This window comes from Anabrus simplex, chromosome 2 (assembly GCF_040414725.1).
Source record: "Anabrus simplex isolate iqAnaSimp1 chromosome 2, ASM4041472v1, whole genome shotgun sequence".
NCBI lineage: Eukaryota > Metazoa > Arthropoda > Insecta > Orthoptera > Tettigoniidae > Anabrus > Anabrus simplex.
The window spans coordinates 1,213,665,130-1,213,689,719 of NC_090266.1; the positions used below are offsets into that span (position 1 = coordinate 1,213,665,130).

At 38.7% G+C, this 24,590-nt stretch overlaps 1 protein-coding gene across 2 annotated transcripts in view; it reads left to right on the top strand.

The window, feature by feature from the left end:
• The window catches only part of LOC136864801 (transmembrane protein 222), a 176,781-nt gene that overhangs the window by 63,485 nt on the left and 88,706 nt on the right, over window positions 1-24,590 (top strand). For both annotated transcript variants that reach the window (XR_011017864.1, XM_068226431.1), the window contains exon 2: window positions 8,712-8,922. Coding sequence is in view for 1 of the 2 variants with exons in the window: in XM_068226431.1 (XP_068082532.1) it covers window positions 8,712-8,922 (211 nt within the window). In the remaining variant the exon portion in view is untranslated. The remainder of the gene's footprint in view (window positions 1-8,711; window positions 8,923-24,590) is intronic.

Sequence of the window (24,590 nt, forward strand, 5' to 3'; positions counted from 1 at the left end):
GAAACTACCTCACTCCTTATTTCCCTAGTACGCCTCTTCAGTGACACCTAGGCCATCTATGACAGCTAATGGTGGACCTGATGAGGATCCAACCAGCCTTCTGGCTGAATACCCAACATATACCCTTTAATGGTACAGCCTCTGGCTCACTGGAAAATCGATCAATGATGGAAAGAAGATATCTGTATCCTTCAGATGGGGGAAGGGGGCCCACAGTATCCATATGTATCTGAAAGAATCATTCACAGGATGGTATGTACCAATAGCAATATTGGTATGTCTGGTAACCTTGGAGCACTGGCAAGCTACACAGGAAGTGCTGTGAGTGATGGTCACACACATCGTTTTCGTAGAAGTGTGGCAGACTCGTTAATCCTTGGGTGAGTCATATTATGAAGCATTTCAAATGCAAGCTTATGAAACTGGATAGTTAAATATGGCTGCACCTGTCCTGTTGAAACATCAGTGACTAGTTGTGCACCAGATGGTAAGTTGATTGTCTTGAATTCAAGTGATGGGCTGGTTGATTGTATCAGCGCATGTAGTTCCTCATCGGATGCCTGTGCTTTAGCTACATCATCAAATGACAGTTGTGATGGATGAAAATAGATGAGATGCGAGAGAAAAAATCTGCTGGAATGTTGTCCTTGCCTAGAAAGTACTTCAGGTCAGTTGTAAATTGGCCTATAATATCCAGCTGTTGGAGTTGCTTTGGAGACGCTTTATTTAGTGTTGCTGAAACATGAACATGAGAGGTTTGTGGTCTGTGAAAAGTGTAAAATCTCTACCTTCCAATAAATGGCAGAAGTAATGATTTCAAAGTAAGCAGCAAGAAGCTCGCGATCATAGATGATGTACCTCCTTTGCATGTCATTTAAAATGTTTGAGAAAAATGCAAGAGGTCTTGCTGTTCCATCTTGGATTTGATGCAGGGAAACTCCCATTGAAAATTCATAATCATCAACCATCATGCCAATGATGTCCGGCTCCATGGCTAAATGGTTAACGTGCTGGCCTTTGGTCCAGGGGGTCCCGGATTCGATTCCCGGCCGGGTCGGGGATTTTAATCTTCATTGGTTAATTCCAAGGCTTGGGGGCTGGATGTTTCTGCTGTCCTAAACATTCCTGCAACTCGCACACTACACTCAACACTACCCTCCACCACAATAACACGCAATTACGTACACATGGCAGATGCCACAAACCCTCATCGGAAGGTCGCATTACAAGGGCTGCACTCGGCTAGAAATAGCCACACAAAATTATTATGCCAATGGTAGATCACTTGAGGGATCTGTAAGTAGGTTAGCATCAACAAGTTGTTTCTTGAGGTTAAAACCTTGGACTGGTGCAGTTGCCCAGTTAACTTCTCTGCTGCCACGCTTGTGTGTGTCCTTAGAGAGGCTGAAGAGAATCCATATTGGGAAGTGAGCGATGATAAAAGTTCACCAATCCTAGAAATTGTCTGTAAGATTGAATCTTACATGCATCTTTAACACGTACCTTTTAGCCAAAATTCTACATCAATACCGAAATCCAATGACATCCTTAATACAAGGTCCATAATACAGCAGAACTTGGAACATTCGAACGTTCGCTGTAGCCTTACTTATATGACAGTTCCAAGCTGGGTGGTGATTTTTTAATTTCTAGGATGTGAAAGAATGGCTTCAGCTCTATCAAGTATGGTTTGATTCCTTAAGATGTAATAGAGTATCGTAAGAAAGAAATTTCAGAAGCTCCAAAAATGCATTTGGAAAGGTTATTACATTGGTAGAATATTTATCTAGGTATTCTAGAAGCACTTTCAGCTGAGTTTCATGCTCTTGCTCATCGAAAGAGGCTATGAGAATATCGTCTAGGTAGTGGGAAGAAAAGTTGAAATCTCCAATAATGACATCAATATACTTTTGAAATGATTGTGTTGCATTGTGGAGTGGGCATTGTGGGCCAAAAGGATTGATGACAGCAGTTTTAGGTACAGTATATCATCTTCAGCGACTGGAATATGGTAAAAAGCTTGAATCAAATCTGTTTTTGAGAAAACTGTTTTGCCAGATAAATGGCTGTTGAAGTTCAGTAGGTATGGAATAGGGTACTGGTCTAGAATAGTTTTTGCATTTAAGGCCCTGTAGTCTCCATAAAGTTGCCAGGAACCATAACTTTCAGGAACTAAATGGAATGGGCTGGACCAAGGGCTTTTGGAAGCCCTACATATACCTGGATTTATCACTTTCTGAAACTTCATCTTTATCTGGCTAGCTTATCTGGGGATAGTTGTCTAGCTTTGGCTGAAACTGGGGGGAAGGGCTACCATTGAAACAGTATGAAAGAAAGTAATATTGGGTGCACAATAATTTGGATTGTCACGACTATGTCTGAATACTAATTCTGAAGATCAAGTAAATGAAAGCTCTCTGAAATAACTCTTAACTGGTACTCTAAGGGTTGACATACTCGTGGTACTAATGATAAAGTGTTTTTGTTTCATATTGATAAGCAGTCCACAGGTGTCCAACAGTCCATAGATGTCTTAGATTCAGGTTAAGTTGTATTATTTTTAAAATTTGCTTTCCGTCGCACCGAAACAGGTAGGTCTTATGGCGATAGTGGTATAGGAAAGGCCTAAGAGTGGGAAGGAAGCAACCGTGGCCTTAATTAAGCTACATTCCAAGCAATTGCCTGGTGTGAAAATGGAAAACCATCTTCAGGACTGCTGGCAGTTGGGTTCGAACCCACTATTTCTCTGATGTAGCAAGTTGCATTAAACGCTCACCATAAGTTTAAATTGGTGCTCCATTAGCAGCATAAAGCATGCGCTTGCAGATGTGCTGTCGCTAACGAGGGGGCCTGAGCATTCTTTGAATCAGGAGGAGAAGTACCGGTACGTATGGTGCAGTACATTTCTTGGCCTTTTCACGATATGTGAAGGGATGCCAACATAACGTGCCTTGAGACCGGTATGGGATCTCCACGGAGGACGAATTTTATTCTGTCTGTCCAGAACACTGTTCAATGTTTGCGTTAATTGCTCAATATGTTCTTCTAGACAGGATATTGGAGTACTGGCTGTTGAGATTGTAAACCAAATACATTTTGTCCAGGCCTAGAATATTTTATTTTCCAGTTTGCCATGGTAGCCATATTATCTAAAGTATCACTAGATGGCGCTAAGAAGGAACGTAAATGAATTAGGAGTCTGTACATAAAAATAGTATGCAAAAAATCATCTTTGAGTTATGTTTTGACAGGGGAGTGAATCTCACGTAACAACTGGCTGGGTTTTTTATCCCCTAGTTCAAGTTCCGTTAAAAGCTTTGTTACCTAATGGCCTTCAGATTCTTCAAAATTCTGCGATTAGGCATGCTTTCAGATCTGTGAATGGTGTACTTGAAAGTGGTTTAGTTAGAAAATCACTTACTAGTTCTGCAACATCTAGTTTGAGTGAACCAATAATGTAATTGAATTTGGTCAGTTCTGTGGTTATGGCAGTAGTACCAAATTGTGCTTCAATTTGTACTAACCATGCAGGTGGAATTCTTACACCAAAACACACGATTTGTTCGCTGCTAGCTTGCCCGTTATTTGTATTTGGAGTCTGATCGCTAGAATTTTCTAGTGGCATATTGTCACTTTTAACTTAAAAATTTCACAACCCCAGTTCACTCACTAATAGATAACAGTGTCACCACTGTGGTTAATGATGATGAATAAATACACATTTGTCAGGCATACCTTTTTAAGTACCATGAGGTAACGATAACTTGAGAAGATGAAAAAGGATGACTATTTTTTTTGGCAAGGAACTGTCGATTACATAAAGAAAAGTCAGAGATAATTTAAGCACTAGAAGTTAGGTTCAAATTCCGACTCTAAATTCACTCCACATCCATTAATTCTTGAATTGTGTCACGAGATGTCTCCACCACAATATGAAAAGCAAGTGTGCAAATAAAATATTGTCCATGTCTTGAATATATTTTTAAAAAACTTTTTCTCAGTCTATCAAATGTTAGATCACAATAAAATGAAATGATCACCTAGGCACAATCACTGCACTGACATGAGAGTCCATATATTGAACTGCTTCCTGAAGTTATGTTTCTTGCATTTTGAACATTAGCTTATATTGTTGGTAATATTGTGTTAAAAACTTCATAAAATGAGACATTAAATTAAAATATAAGTAAGGCTACAGCGAACGTTCGAATGTTCCAAGTTCTGCTGTATTATGGATCTTGTATTAAGGATGTCATTGGATTTCGGTATTGATGTAGAATTTTGGCTAAAAGGTACGTGTTAAAGATGCATGTAAGATTCAATCTTAGACTGAATCTCTGTAAGGAGCTCTTCATTCCAACTGGGCAGCAGGGAACATTTACACACAAGTGACAGCACCGCATTCCATGGTCAGCAGTGGATTAAAATTGATGAAGAATGGTGTACCTCATGTTCAGAGCATGAGAATATTAATTTCCTTCCTCTTTTGGATCCAGATCTCTGGCGCACACTATATAACAAATGAATTGTCTTATTAATACATGAAAAAGTCAATAAATTTTCCCACACGCCATGACAGTTCCAAGCTGGGTGGTGATTTTTTAATTTATTTTTACCGAGCATGTGGCTTTGTGGTTTGGGTCACGTAGCTATCAGCTTGCATCTGGGAGATAGTGGGCTCGAACCCCACTGTTGGTAGACCTGAAGATGATTTTCTGTGGTTCTTCTTGTTGTTGTTGTGGTGGTGTCCCGTCCCCTGACTCGACTTCAATTGCTGCTGCCTACAGGGCGAGCCTGGCTTTTATAGCCTAAGGCAGGCTCACGTCTTGCCTGGAGGGAGCATCGGCCGGATTTTCGAGCGAGGTGACGAGGGCATCATGAGAGGGTAATCCCTCTCTGTTAGCTCTTTATTCAATCTTAAGAAACGCATACATCAAATACACATGATAATGAAGAACCGGGTCATGGCCTGTCCTGAGTGTCCACAATGTATTACTACTATCTAACCAAATAGCACCCAGGACTGCACCGTGGTATCTGTAAAGATTTCTATGCTGAGATGTCCTTGTTTCATCTGACGGGGTTTCATGACGTAGTCTGGTGTGAGTAGCCACCGGACGCAGAAGAATTCTCCCGGGAGAAACATGGGCCAACCCATAACCCATGCCAGCCATGATAGACTACCAGCAGCCTGCTGGTGTTGTAACTTGTCGAAGGAGTTGAGTTTTGTTGTTGTTGTTGGATGATAATCTGGAGCCTCCGCTGGGTGACATGGTGCATCAGTAGCTCCTAGCCAGCTATGTCTATCTTCACTCCCAGGGGCTGGGGACAGAAGTGACTTGGAGTAGTTCAGGATGATGAGATATAGGACAATGTTCTGGGCCATAGGTTCCTCCAGCGTAGTACCGTGGATGAGCCAGTCATCAAGGTAGGTGATCATAGTGACCAGGAATTCCTGCTCGATGACTTCCTTAACAGCTACCGCCCACCGCTGCATAATGTACGGCACCAGGACCCATGGGTAGGTTGGTCCAGCAATGCCACTTCCCATGGTAGTAAATACCGTGGGGATCATAGTTTATTAGCTTCATTAGCCCCATATTGATAGTTCCAACAGTCACAATTGTAAACCTGGATTTCCCACCTAATCAATACTTGATTTATTTTTGATGTATTTAATACATTTAGCAGTACCGGCTTCAGCCTCCATTAGAGGCCATCTTCATTTGATAAAACAACATACAGTACAATAATGTTAAAACACTACTTATTTCTAAATTTAAATAATACAATTTATAATAAAACTTGCATCAAATAAAGGTCTAAAATTATGTCAAAAACTTCATTTGTGAGGTGTCACTGGTATGGCCTTGAAGCTCTATTTACAAACACTTTTTCATGAATTGTACATTTCTGTATTAAAACAAGTATGTATTTTTGCATGTTTTGAAGGATGCAAACTTTGGTAAAATGAGTTAAAATCTTATCACTATATTTTTTTTAACAAGTTGTTTCACGTCGCACCGACACAGATAGGTCTTATGGCAACGATGGGATAGGAAAGGCCTAGGAGTGGGAAGGATGCGGCCGTGGCATTAATTAAGGTACAGCCCCAGCATTTGCCTGGTATGAAAATGGGAAACCACGGAAAACCATCTCCAGGGCTGCGGACAGTTGGGCTCGAGCCCACTATCTCCTGGATGCAAGTTCACAGCTGCGCATCCCTAACCGCACCACCAACTCGTCTGGTAGATCACTTTTTAGATCGTTATATGAGGCTCTTGTGTCTTTATAAGATCTAGACTAAAGTTTTTTTTTTTAATAGGAATTTTCTTCTTGAAAGTTTTTCTCCAATGTTGCAGTTCTTAATGATTTGTGAATTTATTCCACCAATGTAAAGAAAATATTCTCAAAGTGAAGGCTACTAAGCAATAAATAAAAAGCATCTGTAGTTCATAAATAAATTAAATATTTCAGATGAGGTTGCGTCATTTGCACGGAAATCTAACATGCTTACGTGGGAAGATTTCATCACCCCAGCCAGATAAAGCAATCCCATAAGAGCTTTAATTTATTCTAGATTGTATCAACCACATCTGATATACACATGTACTTTACTCTAATTTTCTCATCCGTACATTTGTATGGTAGGTTATTTCTTCAAGAACCGACACTGGAAAAAAGAGGTTCCATACTTCGGTAATTGTCTCTGAATTCCTGACCTTCCCTGTCACTCCTGGAAAGTGAAATATGATGCTCCCCCTGGTCTGCGTGTGCACAGATATGGTACGTGGATTATCCATTGTGTTGTCTTGTCGTGATCAGTGTAATAAGGTCCAAAACTAACAGCAATTCCTTCCACTTCATCTTCTTCAGCATGTTGTTCACTTCACTATTGTGGTCAATATTTCCAACTTCATCTACCTCGGATAATCATCAAAAGAACTGTTACCATTTTGAAACTTATTCTCTTCACGGTCCGGTTCCTCTTCAAGCCAATTGGTCATTCGATATTCATCATTCACATGTGTAAAATATAACCTACACATAAAAATGGAAAAATAATTAGGACTGGGTAATTAATTATAAGAATTGTAAGAATTTGACAAGCTAAACACAAAATATGAAAATTGATAATCAAACAAAGTCAGTAAGATTGTGTAACACAGTTTTTTTAGGGTGAACGCTCTGCTTACTGGCATGTAGTAGTGTACAGTTCAGTGGCACTGAAGTTACTGAAGATAATTCAGTTAGGTAGTAACTAATCCCCCTCACTCCAGATATTCCAACGGACAGCTATTCATTTACGGCCTTTTGCGGCAAAACTAATTTGAAAGTGAGCGCCGCGCTCAACCCTCGACCAACGGCAGGTTAAGAAATCAAGCATTGATTAGGTGGGAAATCCAGGTTTATAATTGCGATGCCGTAAGGATGGCAAGTTACTGGGTGCACGGGGATTTGAAAGAATCCGGACTGTAAATCTAACTTGATGGCCAGGATGGCCATGCGATGGGCTGGAATCAAGGCCAGAGATTGGGCTGGGCCTCTTAAGAGAGAAGCGGGGTCAATCGATGTACATTGGCCATTGTCCAGACGGCTCCTACTTCCTTAGGCAACCAAGCAAGTTGGCCGTGCCGTTAGGGTTGCTTAGCTGTGAGCTTGCATTCAGGAGATAGTGGGTTCAAACCCCACTGTCGGCAGCCTTGAAGATGGTTTTCCGTGGTTTGCCATTTTTACACCAGGCGAATGCTGCGGCTGTACCTTAATTAAGACCATGGTCGCTTCCGCCCCACTCCCAGCCCTTTCCTATCCCATCGTCGCCATAAGACCTTTCTGTGTCGGTGTGAAGTAAAAGCAACATTGTAAAGAAAATAGAATTCCTTAGGCATCAGGAAGACTGTGGAAGCTGACGAGCAAGGGGCCTTCTCAATGATCTGGTGGGTGAGTGGGTCCTGGGTGGCGTGGTCCATCATTGCTGACCGGGGTATCGGTCTGAATACTGGTGGAGTGTTCTAGGGTGTTGGGAAATTGTCCCCTTCTTGAATTAATTTGGTGGCATAGTTGTCACATGCAATGTCGCAGTAGGGTACGGGATGAGGAAGTTTTACTGGGAAGGACTTGTGTCTGTCTGGGCAGCGCCTGGGCTGCAGGAGGGGCGGTTGATACAGCAGCCGTGGCATCGGTGGCGGATGGAAGAATCTGGCATCTGCGTCCAAGGGCCAATCTGTCCTCTTCTTGATCAACGTCAGACGCGCTAGGAGTGCTCGGCTCTTCGGTGGGAGTGCCCACCCACAGGCACATCACCCTGGCGATCATCAACAATGATATCCCTGAGGGTGCAACGCTGGCAAAGGATCAAGTAATTGTCACTATACTCGCACTCTTTCTCAGAGTCTGAAATATTGAGGCCCTTTCACTGTTATCACATAATTTTATTATTATTCTTTAAACACAAATATTTCACTGGGTGAATATATGCCAGTTTGACTGTATGAACCTATTTTGACTAAATATCTGAGATGATTCTCACAAAGTCAGATATACTATTGAACAGCAACCAGCTTTAGAAATAAGGTATTCAATAACAATAAATTTGGAAATTGAAATACTTGATATTCAGTATTTTTCTGCTCAGTCGTAGTTGTAAATACTATACTTTTGTGGTTGGAGGGTTCTACAGTGGACGCTTTAAAGTGTATGTTTGTTTTCAGATGGTTGTGTCCAGCCATCGGACATATGGGAATTGCCATGTCATCAGGAGTGATAAGAGATTTTGCAGGCCCATATTTTGTATCAGAAGATAACATGGCATTTGGATGGCCAACCAAATTTTGGCAGTTAGATCCTACCTTTGCTATTGGAGGTTCAGAGGGCTGGGATCATGCAGTGATTGAGGCATCCAATGAATATTCAACTAGAATGGTAAGTACTAACAGTTTTTATCTTAATACAAGTGCTGCTTCTTTTACAACCCATGCCCTTACTGATGTAATAAAGGCCTATATTGGGAGTTTACCTAACTTGAGGATCACAACACTTTTTAACTAGCACTCATTATCTAATGAATAATAAAATGGAAAATAAAACTGTCTCAAGATTTTCAATAGAAGATAAATAAAGAAGGAACTGTGCACAATGTGCAAGTTAGTTCAACTTCATGTATTCACACACAGAAAGCGTCCTATTTTTACAGATATCCATGTGGTATCTGCCACATTTCTGACCGCATAGCTCGCATAGACATAAGTCTTTCAGTTCATGGAAACTCTTATCAAAACAGATCACAAGGTGAAAGCCATGACATGCAAACCTAGTAACAGTATGCCTCAGTTTGTAGTTGGCCCTTGTCCATTCTTGATTTAACATTGCATTGGTACAGTAAAACTCTGGCCAGATCACCTTCGTCTTTTGTTCTCTTCTACCCACTGCAGTCCGGAAAGCAGTGGTGGATTGCAGAAATAGCTTGTTCCTTATTTCCTTTATTAAATATCCCTCCTTGGACAGTATGTATAAAAGTATGGAAAGGGTGTACCTAGATACACCAAGCGCCGTTTTGAGTAAAGTAGCCTTCACCTTTTTCTAGATCGCTTGCTTCCATGTAAGTTCTATTCCGCAGGTCAGTATAGGAATTATCTTGGCATGAAAGAGTTTTATAACAGTGTTCAGAGATAGTGCTTCAGGTTGTTCTATGTCATTTATTGCTCTGATGGCTGCTGCCGTTTTCTCTCTCCTGCCTGGATATCGGAAGTGGTTGACCATTGTTAGCTTGTTCTCTCCAATGTACAGCTGGTCTTTTGATGAGTTTCGTCCTCCTTTCTGGAAGGTCATTTGGACTGCTTTTTAAAAAACTTGTTTTCCATTGCCCATATCAATAGTTTCTTGGACTGTTCTGCACTTTTCCCCTGTCTTTCCCTCCTATAATCGTGTCATCAGCATACATATACAATACCAATGGCCCTTCTGTGTTTTCAATGATGTTTGTCACATTTGATGTTGCATTCTTGAACAGTAAGGGACTCAGAGGGTTGAGGGTTTCCCTGTGGAACACTGTTGGTTTGCATTGTTAAGTGAGATCTGCTTAAGTTGTCATCTATGAACACTTTCTTGTCCACCAGGATGTTCCTTATATTGTGACTAGATAACTGTCATCAGCAGTCATGTGTTCCAATTTCACAATTAATATTTTTCTTACAAGTAATCATATTCATTGAGAAAAATATACACTTTTAACCACCTAATCAATTTACGACACTGCAATCTGAAGAGATTATTTATGAAAAAATAGTGGACATGTTTCAGCTCTTGAAGCCATCACCAGGACATAAACACTACAAACACTTAAATAAGATTTTATGAACATTAAAATACAGATGTGAGGAACTGAACATTAATACAATTGATAGAAAGATGTACGGAAGCGGTAATGATATTTAAGGAAAATAACAAAAATATGGGAGTTCATTGATGAAAAGTTTGTAGAATTACCACAAGATGGCCAAATATGGATTATAAAGTTCAAAGACATGAAATTAGGATACGTCTGAAAGTAGTTTAAAATTACTGTAGTGTACTGTACAGTAGTATGCGAGTAATATCCTATTAGAATTTAGTGTGCTTATTTTATTATTGTAAAATATTTGTCTAGTACTGGTGTAGTAGAGGTATCCGTAGAAACTCTTACTAAAATACTGTTGTTGTAATTAGGATAGGCTTAATTGCAGTTTGGAATTGTGTAGTTCTTGTGTATTACTTCGATATTCAGTAATTAACAGCAGTTTTTATCCTGTTAGTGGTTGTAGGATAAAAAAAATAGAGCACGACTAAGTAGTATTGTAGTGTAGTCGTATATTAATTACCTTATTGTTGTGTACTATCCCAGACAATATATCCCTCCGTTCATTTATTTTTTGCAAATAAGTTACCGGTATTTTATTTTTAATTTCATTTTTTTTCCCCCGTAAAGAATGGCTAAGGAGCGCGAGTGTACTTACTCTGGGTGTGGCGAGGCATTGAGGGGTATGAGGGAGGAGTTGGAAAGTTTGAGGGAGATAATTAGGATTCTCACAGAAGACAGGAAGGAAGATAGGACTCCCTCAAACAATGTACAGGTTACAGTAGGTGTACAAGAGGGAGGGGAAGGAAAGGGAGGAGTTGTAGAAGACAGGTGGTCTAATGTTCTAAGGGGTAGGAGATTGCAGGCTAAGGGCTCTATTCAGGATCAGAATTCAGGACAGGTGTCTGTGCGAAATCGGTACGAGTCACTCAAGGTAGAACAACAGAGGGAAGATGAGGGAAAGGGAACTGTTGGTGAGATGTGTGGAAGTAGGAGGAAGGGAAAAGGTAGGAAAGGGAAATGTAGAGTAGAGGATAGGAAAAGACAGGTGGAACAGGGTCATGGGAAGGAGAAAAGGGAGGAGGAAGTAGCTTCTGCGGCTATCAGGAAAGATAGGGCTGACCAGGAGGGGAGGGGATCAAATGAGGTGGGTAGGGTTGAGGCTCTGGTCATGGGGGATTCCATCGTTAGACATGTGGGAAAAGTGTGTGGAGGAAAGGGAACCAGGGTAGAATGTTATCCAGGAATTAGGTTGAGGCAGATGTTGAGGAAAGTAGAACAGAGGGAGGAGGGGAAGGAGTAGGTGGTAGTGTTTCACGTTGGTACCAACAACGTAAGGCAAGCTGATATAAGTACCAACATAGTTGGAGATGTGTGGGATCTGGTAAATGCAGCACGGGTGAAGTTTAAGAAAGCGGAGATTGTTATTAGTGGAATACTGTGTGGGAGGGATACTGACTGGAGGGTGATTGGGGATTTAAATGAGACTATGGAGTGGGTATGTGGGAAACTGGGAGTGAAATTTCTAGATCCTAATGGGTGGGTAGGAGATAGGGATCTGCGCTCGGATGGCCTTCATTTAAACCACAGTGGTACGTATAAGTTAGGAAATTTGTTTGGAAGGGTAATAGGGAGGTACATTCTGGGAAACGGGATGGCCTAGGGAGCGGTGATAAGGGAACATGGAACTGGAAATCAAGTAGGGATGACATAAAATAGTTAGTGTTGAACTGTAGAAGTATTGTAAAGAAAGGAATAGAATTAAGTAATTTAATAGATATATATTTACCAGATATTGTAATAGGAGTTGAATCATGGATGATAAATGATATAATGGATGCCAAAATTCCTCAAGGCACTGCAGTGTGTATCGTAGAGATAGGATACGAATGGTGGGAGGGGGAGTATTCATTCTAGTGAAAGAAGAATTTGTAAGCTACGAAAAAGTTAAAGATGAGACACATGAAATTCTAGGTGTAAGGCTCATTTCTAAAGATAATAGGCAACTTGATATATTTGGAGAGTACAGACCGGGAAAGGGTAGCACTGACGCGGATTCGGAATTATTTGATAGGATAGTCGGCTATGTGGGAAACGACATGGAAAGAAATGTGATTGTAGCGGGAGATCTGAATTTGCCAGATGTCAATTGGGAAGGAAATGCGAACGACAGGAAGCATGACCAACAAATGGCAAATAAGTTAATATGGGAAGGACAGCTGATTCAGAAAGTGATGGAACCAACCAGAGGGAAAAATATCCTGGATGTCGTGCTGATAAAACCAGATGAGCTCTATAGGGAAACTGAAGTAATAGATGGTATTAGTGATCATGAAGCTGTTTTTGTCGTAGTTCAAAATAAATGTGATAGAAAGGAAGGTCTTAAAAGTAGGACTGTTAGGCAGTACCATATGGCTGATAAAGCAGGCATGAGGCAGTTTCTAAAAAGTAGCTATGATCGGTGGAAAACGGTAAATAAAAATGTAAACAGACTCTGGGATGGGTTTAAAGAAATTGTTGAGGAATGCAAAAACAGGTTTGTACCTTTAAAGGTGGTAAGGAATGGTAAAGACCCACCTTATTATAATAGAGAAATAAAGAGACTAAGAAGGAGGTGCAGACTGGAAAGAAATAGAGTTAGAAGTGGCTGTGGAAGTAAGGAGAAATTGAAGGAACTTACTAGAAAATTGAATCTAGCAAAGAAGGCAGCTAAGGATAACATGATGGCAAGCATAATTGGCAGTCATACAAATTTTAGTGAAAAATGGAAGGGTATGTATAGGTATTTTAAGGCAGAAACAGGTTCCAAGGAGGACATTCCAGGAATAATTAATGAACAAGGGGAGTGTGTATGTGAGGATCTTCAAAAGGCAGAAGTATTCAGTCAGCAGTATGTAAAGATTGTTGGTTACAAGGATGATGTCGAGATAGAGGAGGAGACTAAGGCCAAAGAAGTAATAAAATTTACATATGATAACAATGACATTTACAATAAGGTACAAAAGTTGAAAACTAGAAAAGCGGCTGGAATTGTTCAGATTTCTGGGGATATACTAAAGACAATGGGTTGGGATATAGTACCATATCTGAAGTACTTATTTGATTATTGTTTGGTCGGAGGAGCTATACCAGATGAATGGAGAGTTGCTATAGTAGCCCCTGTGTATAAAGGAAAGGGTGATAGACATAAAGCAAAAAATTACAGGCCAGTAAGTTTGACATGCATTGTAGGTAAGCTTTGGGAAGGCATTCTTTCTGATTATATTAGACATGTTTGTGAAATTAATAACTGGTTCGATAGAAGGCAATTCGGTTTTAGGAAAGGTTATTCCACTGAAGCTCAACTTGTAGGATTCCAGCAAGATATAGCAGATATCTTGGATTCTGGAGGTCAAATGGACTGTATTGTGACTGACCTGTCTAAAGCATTTGATAGGGTGGATCATGGGAGACTACTGGCAAAAATGAGTGCAATTGGACTAGACAAAAGAGTGACTGAATGGGTTGCTATATTTTTAGAAAATAGATATCAGAGAATTAGAGTAGGTGAAGCTTTATCTGACCCTGTAATAATTAAGATGGGAATTCCTCAAGGCAGTATTATCGGACCTTTATGTTTTCTTATATATATAAATGATATGAGTAAAGGAGTGGAATCGGAGGTAAGGTTTTTTGCGGATGATGTTATTCTCTATAGAGTGATAAATAAGTTACAAGATTGTGAGCAACTGCAACGTGACCCCGAAAATGTTGTGAGATGGACAGCAGGCAATGGTATGTTGATAAACGGGGTTAAAAGTCAGGTTGTGAGTTTCACAAATAGGAAAAGTCCTCTCAGTTTTAATTACTGCGTTGATGGGGTGAAAGTTCCTTTTGGGGATCATTGTAAGTATCTAGGTGTTAATATAAGGAAAGATCTTCATTGGGGTAATCACATAAATGGGATTGTAAATAAAGGGTACGGATCTCTGCACATGGTTTTGAGGGTGTTTAGGGGTTGTAGTAAGGATGTAAAGGAGAGTGTATATAAGTCTCTGGTAAGACCCCAACTAGAGTATGGTTTCAGTGTATGGGACCCTCACCAGGATTACCTGATTCAAGAAGTGGAAAAAATCCAAAGAAAAGCAGCTTGATTTGTTCTGGGTGATTTCCAACAAAAGAGTAGCGTTACAAAAATGTTGCAATGTTTGGGTTGGGAAGAATTGAGAGAAAGAAGAAGAGCTGCTCTACTAAGTGGTATGTTACATGTTATAAACCTCATTTTAGGTCCGTATTGAAAATTTAATAGTTCAACAATGATAAAGGTGTTTTAATTTATTCCACCTATTCAATACTTATATTATCACGTATAGTTGTTACATAATTAAATTCTTAGTTACATGGGACATGTTTCACCCTCAATTAAGGGCATCCTCAGCCTAAATACAATAATCAAAAATACAACTAAATTAAAAGTGGAAGTTAAATACAATCATCAAAAATACAACTAAATTAAAAAGTGGAAGTTAAAAGTTTAGTCTGTTCTTAAAATTCAGAACAATAAAATTGTGAAAAATGATAAAATAAAAAGATGCTAATGGAAAACTGTCTTATGATTAAACTATAATCTTGTCGGAGACTAAAACTTCTATTAAAATTCGAATTAAAACAGTTCTTATAAAATATTGGAAAATCAAAGTGGTAGTAATAAAAAGCCAACGACATGAGGGCGTGTACACAAGCATAAACTTGATTGTCATGAATACAATCTTTTCAAGGCCGCTGATGAAATTCGTTGTAAGTAAGGCAGAAGCGTCTATTGAAAAATTGTAAGAGGCCGTTAGCACCGGTAGGTAATAAAATGGCTGAATCCTTGCCAGAAAATGTCAACAGATGCAGAAATAAGTTTTCTGTAAGAGAAGGAAAAGAAGAAATAAGAAATTGAACGTAAGGAGAGAATTCAGTCTTACATAATTTTGAAACAGATGAGGACTTACATGTAAGTGGAAGTTGTTATTTCTTAACTACTGTTGAGTTGGTTGCTGCCCGTCTGTTGGCTCTAAGTCTGGTGTTATAACTGTGCTGCAGAGGCGGTAGCGAACTCGGAGGGGAAGGAATAGGGGAGTGCGGAAGGGAGGAGAGGATGGGTGGAGTCAAATGTGACGAGGCTGACAAAGGGGCGGAGTCAACTGCATTGCTGGAAGTAGGCCTAATATCTGTAGGTATGGGAGGAGTATTAGGGTTTGAAGAATTAAATATATTAGGTATCCTAAATTTATTCGAACTAACTGACTTTAATAATTTCGGCATTAATTCATGTAACATACTTTTATTGTCCGTGGTTTCATTGAGATTCTTTTGCTTATTGTACGTCTGATCTAAATAGATGTATAAACTTTCTAATTCATTCAGCATTCTTCCTTTTTGTATGTTTCTAATTATCGTTAAGTCTTTCTCTATGGATTCAAATCTGTGGCCAGTCTCCCTCATATGCAAACTCATCGCTGAGTATTTCCTATGTTTTTCCGCGTTAACATGTTCCATGTATCTTGTCATAAAATTTCTCCCAGTCTGTCCAACATATGAAAAATTACACTGAGTACATTTAAGTCTGTATACTCCCGATCCTAAATAACGATTCTTATCATAATTAACTTTTTTATGATTAAAGAATATGGACTGGTTAGTATTAGTAGTTTTAAAAGCTATATTAAAATTATGTTTCTTGAATACGCTAGTAATCTGGTGTATAGCTGGATTATTAAAAGTGAATGTAGCATACTCAGTTTTTTTTGTCTTTTCTGGTATCAGATTCGTAGATAATTTGTTCTTAATTTTATTGATTAATTTGTTGATCATTTCTATTTTGAAACCATTTTGTTTAGCGAGGTATCTAATATAATTTAATTCTTTCTTCAAATTCATGGGAGATAGAGGGATTCTAAATGCTCTATAAATTAGACTGTGAAAAGATGGTTGTTTATGTGAACTCGGGTGTAAAGAGGAATTGTTTATAGTTGTAGATGATTGTGTCGGTTTTCTAAATATTTGGAAATCAAAAGTGTTAACCTTACGCGTAACTGTTATATCTAGAAAATTCAATGAGTTATCGACTTCGTCCTCTTTCGTGAATTTCAAATTAGGTTCGATTTCATTTAATTTATTTAAGATTTCTTGACTATTAGTGACATCTTTGTTTATGATTACAAATGTATCATCTACATATCTCAACCATAAATCTATTCCTTTAATTTTTGCTATTATTTCATTGTGTTCGATTGAATCCATAAATATGTCGGCAAGGATGCCCGATATTGGGTCACCCATTGCTAATCCATTCTGTTTATAAATATTATTGTTAAATGTAAAGTAGTTATTGTCTAATACGAACTTTAACAATCTAGTGAATTCTTCTACTTCCATTTTACTAAGATTACTGTGTTTACAAATATTATCATGAATGATATTAACAGTTTTATCTGTCGGAATATTCGGGAACATATTCACTACGTCATACGAACACATCATCTGGTTTGGAAGTACGCCAAATCCAAGCAAAATGTCACACAAGTCAATGGAATTTCTTAATGGTTGTTTATTATTAAAAGTGTAATGTCTTTTCAAAAAATTGTGAATGTATTTGGAGACTTTATACGTGGGAGAATTACGGCAATTGATAATCGGACGAATCGGAATATCTTTTTTATGTATTTTGGGCACAGCTCTAGTTTCCGGGAGCCTAGGATTCATATTGACAAGTTTTAATTGTTCTTGTTCAGTAAAGAGAGATGTGGATCTTTTAAGTAAGGCTTTTAAGTTGCGTTGAATTTTAGTTAGCGGATTTTTTGTTACTAATGTGTATTTATTATTATCAAAAAAATCTTCAGTTTTCTTGATATATGTATCTTTATCCATCAAAACGATCGCACCCCCCTTGTCAGCCTTGGTTACTATAATATTGTTATCTTCAATTTTCGATTTCATGTTTTTTATTGTTTTCTGTTGTTTGGGATCAAAATTTACACCCGAGTTCACATAAACAAGCATCTTTTCACAGTCTAATTTATAGAGCATTTAGAATCCCTCTATCTCCCATGAATTTGAAGAAAGAATTAAATTATATTAGATACCTCGCTAAACAAAATGGTTTCAAAATAGAAATGATCAACAAATTAATCAATAAAATTAAGAACAAATTATCTACGAATCTGATACCAGAAAAGACCAAAAAAACTGAGTATGCTACATTCACTTTTAATAATCCAGCTATACACCAGATTACTAGCGTATTCAAGAAACATAATTTTAATATAGCTTTTAAAACTACTAATACTAACCAGTCCATATTCTTTAATCATAAAAAAGTTAATTATGATAAGAATCGTTATTTAGGATCGGGAGTATACAGACTTAAATGTACTCAGTGTAATTTTTCATATGTTGGACAGACTGGGAGAAATTTTATGACAAGATACATGGAACATGTTAACGCGGAAAAACATAGGAAATACTCAGCGATGAGTTTGCATATGAGGGAGACTGGCCACAGATTTGAATCCATAGAGAAAGACTTAACGATAATTAGAAACATACAAAAAGGAAGAATGCTGAATGAATTAGAAAGTTTATACATCTATTTAGATCAGACGTACAATAAGCAAAAGAATCTCAATGAAACCACGGACAATAAAAGTATGTTACATGAATTAATGCCGAAATTATTAAAGTCAGTTAGTTCGAATAAATTTAGGATACCTAATATATTTAATTCTTCAAACCCTAATACTCCTCCCATACCTACAGATATTAGGCCTACTTCCAGCAATGCAGTTGACTCCGCCCCTTTGTCAGCCTCGTCACATTTGACTCCACCCATCCTCTCCTCCCTTCCGCACTCCCCTATTCCTTCCCCTCCGAGTTCGCTACCGCCTCTGCAGCACAGTTATAACACCAGACTTAGAGCCAACAGACGGGCAGCAACCAACTCAACAGTAGTTAAGAAATAACAACTTCCACTTACATGTAAGTCCTCATCTGTTTCAAAATTATGTAAGACTGAATTCTCTCCTTACGTTCAATTTCTTATTTCTTCTTTTCCTTCTCTTACAGAAAACTTATTTCTGCATCTGTTGACATTTTCTGGCAAGGATTCAGCCATTTTATTACCTACCGGTGCTAACGGCCTCTTACAATTTTTCAATAGACGCTTCTGCCTTACTTACAACGAATTTCATCAGCGGCCTTGAAAAGATTGTATTCATGACAATCAAGTTTATGCTTGTGTACATGCCCTCATGTCGTTGGCTTTTTATTACTACCACTTTGATTTTCCAATATTTTATAAGAACTGTTTTAATTCGAATTTTAATAGAAGTTTTAGTCTCCGACAAGATTATAGTTTAATCATAAGACAGTTTTCCATTAGCATCTTTTTATTTTATCATTTTTCACAATTTTATTGTTCTGAATTTTAAGAACAGACTAAACTTTTAACTTCCACTTTTTATTTTAGTTGTATTTTTGATGATTGTATTTAACTTCCACTTTTAATTTAGTTGTATTTTTGATTATTGTATTTAGGCTGAGGATGCCCTTAATTGAGGGCGAAACATGTCCCATGTAACTAAGAATTTAATTATGTAACAACTATACGTGATAATATAAGTATTGAATAGGTGGAATAAATTAAAACACCTTTATCATTAAAATCACAGCAATAGAACCCGCTTTTGGGTGGTTAGGCCGTGTGCATTATGCAGAGTTTCGTCCAGACGTGCCATTTGGACTCATCAGCTGGAATGGCACGCCCCTCCAGGACTCTGCTTAGCAGTAGCAGACCAAACTGTGTGGCCTCGCTGTGTTAGCAAATCAAGTTTGCTAACCTGCTAAAGGAGAAATCATTTCTCCGTTCAAAAAATGCTCCCCCATTGGAGATACAATGTCAAAAAATGCTTTCACAGCCGCAGATCTTAAAATCACAGCAATAGATCTGCGGCTGTGAAAGCATTTTTTGACATTGTATCTCCAATGGGGGAGCATTTTTTGAACGGAGAAATGATTTCTCCTTTAGCAGGTTAGCAAACTTGATTTGCTAACACAGCGAGGCCACACAGTTTGGTCTGCTACTGCTAAGCAGAGTCCTGGAGGGGCGTGCCATTCCAGCTGATGAGTCCAAATGGCACGTCTGGACGAAACTCTGCATAATGCACACGGCCTAACCACCCAAAAGCGGGTTCTATTGCTGTGATTTTAAGATCTGCGGCTGTGAAAGCATTTTTTGACATTGTATCTCCAATGGGGGAGCATTTTTTGAACGGAGAAATGATTTCTCCTTTAGCAGGTTAGCAAACTTGATTTGCTAACACAGCGAGGCCACACAGTTTGGTCTGCTACTGCTAAGCAGAGTCCTGGAGGGGCGTGCCATTCCAGCTGATGAGTCCAAATGGCACGTCTGGACGAAACTCTGCATAATGCACACGGCCTAACCACCCAAAAGCGGGTTCTATTGCTGTGATTTTAAGATCTGCGGCTGTGAAAGCATTTTTTGACATTGTATCTCCAATGGGGGAGCATTTTTTGAACGGAGAAATGATTTCTCCTTTAGCAGGTTAGCAAACTTGATTTGCTAACACAGCGAGGCCACACAGTTTGGTCTGCTACTGCTAAGCAGAGTCCTGGAGGGGCGTGCCATTCCAGCTGATGAGTCCAAATGGCACGTCTGGACGAAACTCTGCATAATGCACACGGCCTAACCACCCAAAAGCGGGTTCTATTGCTGTGATTTTAAGATCTGCGGCTGTGAAAGCATTTTTTGACCTTTATCATTGTTGAACTAAGTGGTATCTTCCGAGCTGTCAGCGGAGAGATGGCGTGGAATGACATTAGCAGACGAATAAGTTTGAATGGCATTTATAAAAGTATATATGAAAGTAAAGTTGGAATTCAAGAGGACAAACTGGGGCAAATATTCATTTATAGGAAGGGGAATTAGGAATTGGAATAACTTACCAAGGGAGATGTTCAATAAATTTCCAATTTCTTTGAAATCATTTAGGAAAAGGCTAGGAAAGCAACAGATAGGGAATCTGCCACCTGGGCGACTGCCCTAAATGCAGATCAGTATTGATTGATTGACAGGACAATATAAAGGAGAACTTAACACATGAAGGGCATCATGTAATAATCTCGCCATAAAGAATGCAGAGAGTAGGTGTAAAGTTGAAGCCTTCCATACAAGAACATTGTATATCACTTTTGTGAACTTTTCAGTGTTTAAAGAAAACTTCATGTGCTCAATCTAATACCAAGATATGTTAAACAAGGTCTATATATTAAAGTTGCAGTCCCTCTTCCAACACTGTGGAACTACATTTCGTTACGTGTTCCAGATCTCATGTTACGGTCTGTATTGAAACGTTCTTAAAGTCAAAGAATAATACTAGATTATAAAATCCACCTATTCAATACATAAGAGATTTTTTATATAAATTTAATAAATAGATCTTAACATATTAGATACAGGGACATGTTTCGCCATAATGAGGGCATCATCAGCCTAAAAATCTCATACCTGAAAGAATGAAAAAACAGGATCCTGATTGTTCTAATTCGTAGTTTTAACGAAGGTCTAAAATATTAAATAAGAGGATACTGTTGTAGGTACAAATGTCTAATAAAAGACTAGCAAGTGGAAGACAGTAGTTATAAGTACTCTTATGATAAAGTCTTATAATCAATCCGTATTATAGATTTTTACAAATGTCCTGTTTTTAAATGTGGTAAATGTGGTAACAAGTAGTGAGTTAAAAGTTTAAAATGAATACGTAAAATGCTGCGTTGAAATGAAATCTGGCGAATATTGTGCCTATTCTGGGTATGGTGTAAGGAGCTTATAATACCTTAATATTTTGGATAAAAGTCACTCGTAGTGATGGTTAAATTAAAATCCAAAGTTGGTTGTCTGTTGAAATTGTTAATCTTACGTGAAAAGATAAGACGGCAAAATTTCTTAAAGCGCCTAAGAGCGAGGACAAGTACTCGTCAGAAATGTAGTTATATTTATATTAGCAGGTAGACGTGGTTGTAGCTTCTTCTAAATGATGCAGCTGTGTTAAATCATTCTTACATTCTTCAAGTTACTTTTTTTTTATGGATGTGGCGGAAGTAATGGAGTAGGAAAAGTGGAAGGACAGTAAGGAGTGGAGGAGGCTTGTTAACCACACCTGGGCGAGTGGAGTGGGACATTGATGATGATGATGATGATTTTCCACCAATACAGGTTTTTTTTTTTTTTTTTAACCCAACTGCTTTAAGATTATCCTGAGACTTGAAGGGACACCTCTAAATTCAATACTCTCTTCCAGCTTGGCCTTAATTAAGGCCATGGCAGCTTTCTTCCCACTCCTAGTCCTTTCCTATCCCATCGTCACCATAAGGCCTATCTGTGTCGGTGCGATGTAAAGCATATTGTTAAAAAAATAATTTTCTAGCTTGGATTTTTAGTTTTGTTATGGTGAGCGCACACTTCTCCTGGACATACAATTCATGAACTCTCCTCCTTAGAATGCACTCATCAAAGTTATCCAAATTCAGGACAGTCTTACTTAGTTTTATAAGAATTTACGAACAAGCTCAATTCTCCTTTCTTAATACTGTCAACTCTTTCTTTATGTCATGCACCATTCTTTAAATACACATGTGGCTGCTGAGGTCTTAGCTTGTGCTTGGCAGGCAGGAATATTGGAATTACCACAAGCAACTTCATTTTCCATGAATTGTAGCGCATTAGCCACCATCTCCCTACTTTGGCTGTTCAGTTTCTTGTTTTTAATTTTAGAGATGATAGCTGTCATTTTACTTATTGTAAAACTGTAAGTACAAAATTTGTAATATCAGCGTAACACAGTTACCAGTATTACAGAAATAACTTAGACAGTGTTACAGTATGTACAACCGGGCGAGTTGGCCGTGCGCGTAGAGGCGCGCGGCTGTGAGCTTGCATCCGGGAGATAGTAGGTTCGAATCCCACTATCGGCAGCCCTGAAGATGGTTTTCCGTGGTTTCCCATTTTCACACCAGGCAAATGCTGGGGTTGTACCTTAATTAAGGCCACGGCCGCTTCCTTCCAACTCCTAGGCCTTTCCTATCCCATCGTCGCCATAAGACCTATCTGTGTCGGTGCGACGTAAAGCCCCTAGCAAAAAAAAAAAAACAGTATGTACACTCAACTCTTGATTAACTGGGATGATTGTTGCAAGTGATAAATATCATTATGGATCCGTATTGAAGATACTATACTGTAGGATGCTAATTAGTTTATTAATGATATCACCTATTCAATACATTAATTTCAATTTTAATACATTTTAATTTTAATTTTAATACATTTTAATGTATTGAATAGGTGATATTATTAATAAACTAATTAGCATCCTACAGTAACTGGGCTAATGTAGGGTTAAGGCTTCCCAAGTAAGTAAAATCGCGGTTAACCCGCAAAAAGTTAAATAGAATACGCACATTGAAAGTACAGTTAAAATGATAATAAATGATACTACTGTATTGTTTCTTATTAACTCACCCAATATGTTGCAGCGCAGTTAATAAATGGAAAAATAAACAGCACTTTTCATTGAAACTAATAAGGCAAAGAAAAATATTCATACTACGTAACTTCACTGTTTCTGAAAATAATCAGTCATGGTTTTCTGCTTTTGTGCCGAGAAACACTTTTTCTGTATTTTGCTTCTCGAGTTTCTCAAAACAAGTTTTTTGGTGATGAGAGCATCATCCTGGCCCTCGATGTACTCCAGCAATGACACTACATTTGCGGGACGAAGCTATTGTCAAACCACAGTTTTAAAATCTCACTGTTCATCCAAGCAAACCTTTGGTTCTTCTACACAACAGGAACATTTTTGGCCTTTGTACCTTTGAAAGAGCGAGGACTTTTGCTTTTCCAATGACAAGTTAAGGTAATTTATTTGTGACCGTTGCATTCGTGCAGGTCATAATCGTCATCCTTTCTTTAGATACTTTATATCCTGGTGCACAGTGCTCTTGTTTGAAAGCAAGAGTACGGGTTGATAGGCATTTCCAATACAGGCCAGACTCATCTGCATTGTAAATTTGTTCTGGGACCAAACCCTCATCCAGAACAAATTTTTCAAAATCCGAATTGAACTGTTGAGCAGCTTCTGTATTTCCAGGTAACAACTCGCCTTTTACACTTACATCACGGATGCCATGTCACTGTTTAAAGCATGTAAACCATCTGGATAATGTATCAAAATCACCCTCCATCCCAAGAGCTTCAAAGAAAAACTTCGCTTTAGTCATAGAGATCGGTCCCGATACTGGAGTCCTTTGAGCTCACTGCTGTGAAAACCACACCAACATGCATTGGTCAAGCTCCTCAAACGTAGATTTTATCATAGTTTTTCAGTTTGCCATACCACTGTTTGCATCAGATGAACAAGCAAATGATGGAAGTTTGTCTTTGTTGCGTAAAATATCCCGCATGGTAGAATCACCAAAGTTATATTGGACACATACCGTAACGTGGGGTAATTCCGATATAATGGGGCATTATCGATCATTCGGTCTTCCTTCTGAAAACTGAGCCTTCCCGCGAAACCACGACGACAATGGATCCAATACGCGGCGTATAAACAAAGGGAACATTATTGGCTATCTGACTGCGCACTAAGAATATGTGCATTCTTGTCTACAATTCACCGGGAGATGTTGTTAAGAAGTGAGAAATTTATTAAATTATCGCTGTCATTGGAAACTTCTGTTTCAGAAGGTCACATACCATACACTGGCGGTAAGTTAATACTGCAATCCTATCTTCTGTTATTTGGTATCATATAAAGCTTTTGCGCGAGTTTCTACATTACACTGTTTTAAAGTTACGGCTTTTTATATACAAAGTTGTCTTGTTATAGGATAATACCGATCATGGTGAGGACATATGTGAAGAAACTGGGACCTGTCGGAAGGTGTAGATATAACCCTATCCACTTAGAGAATGCAGTAAAAGCTGTCCGTCAAGGGAAAATGAGTATCCGGAGAGCATCTGAACAGTTTGCTGTGCCATATACCACACTAAACGACAAATTGAAGAACAGATATTCACACAAGGTGGGTGCACCGATAGCCTTAACCAGGGAGGAGGAAAAAACTCTCGTCGAAGGGCTGCTGTTATGTGCCAGGTGGGGTTTCCCGCTCAGAAATACTGATATACGTAACATCGTCCAGGGTTACTTGAACCACG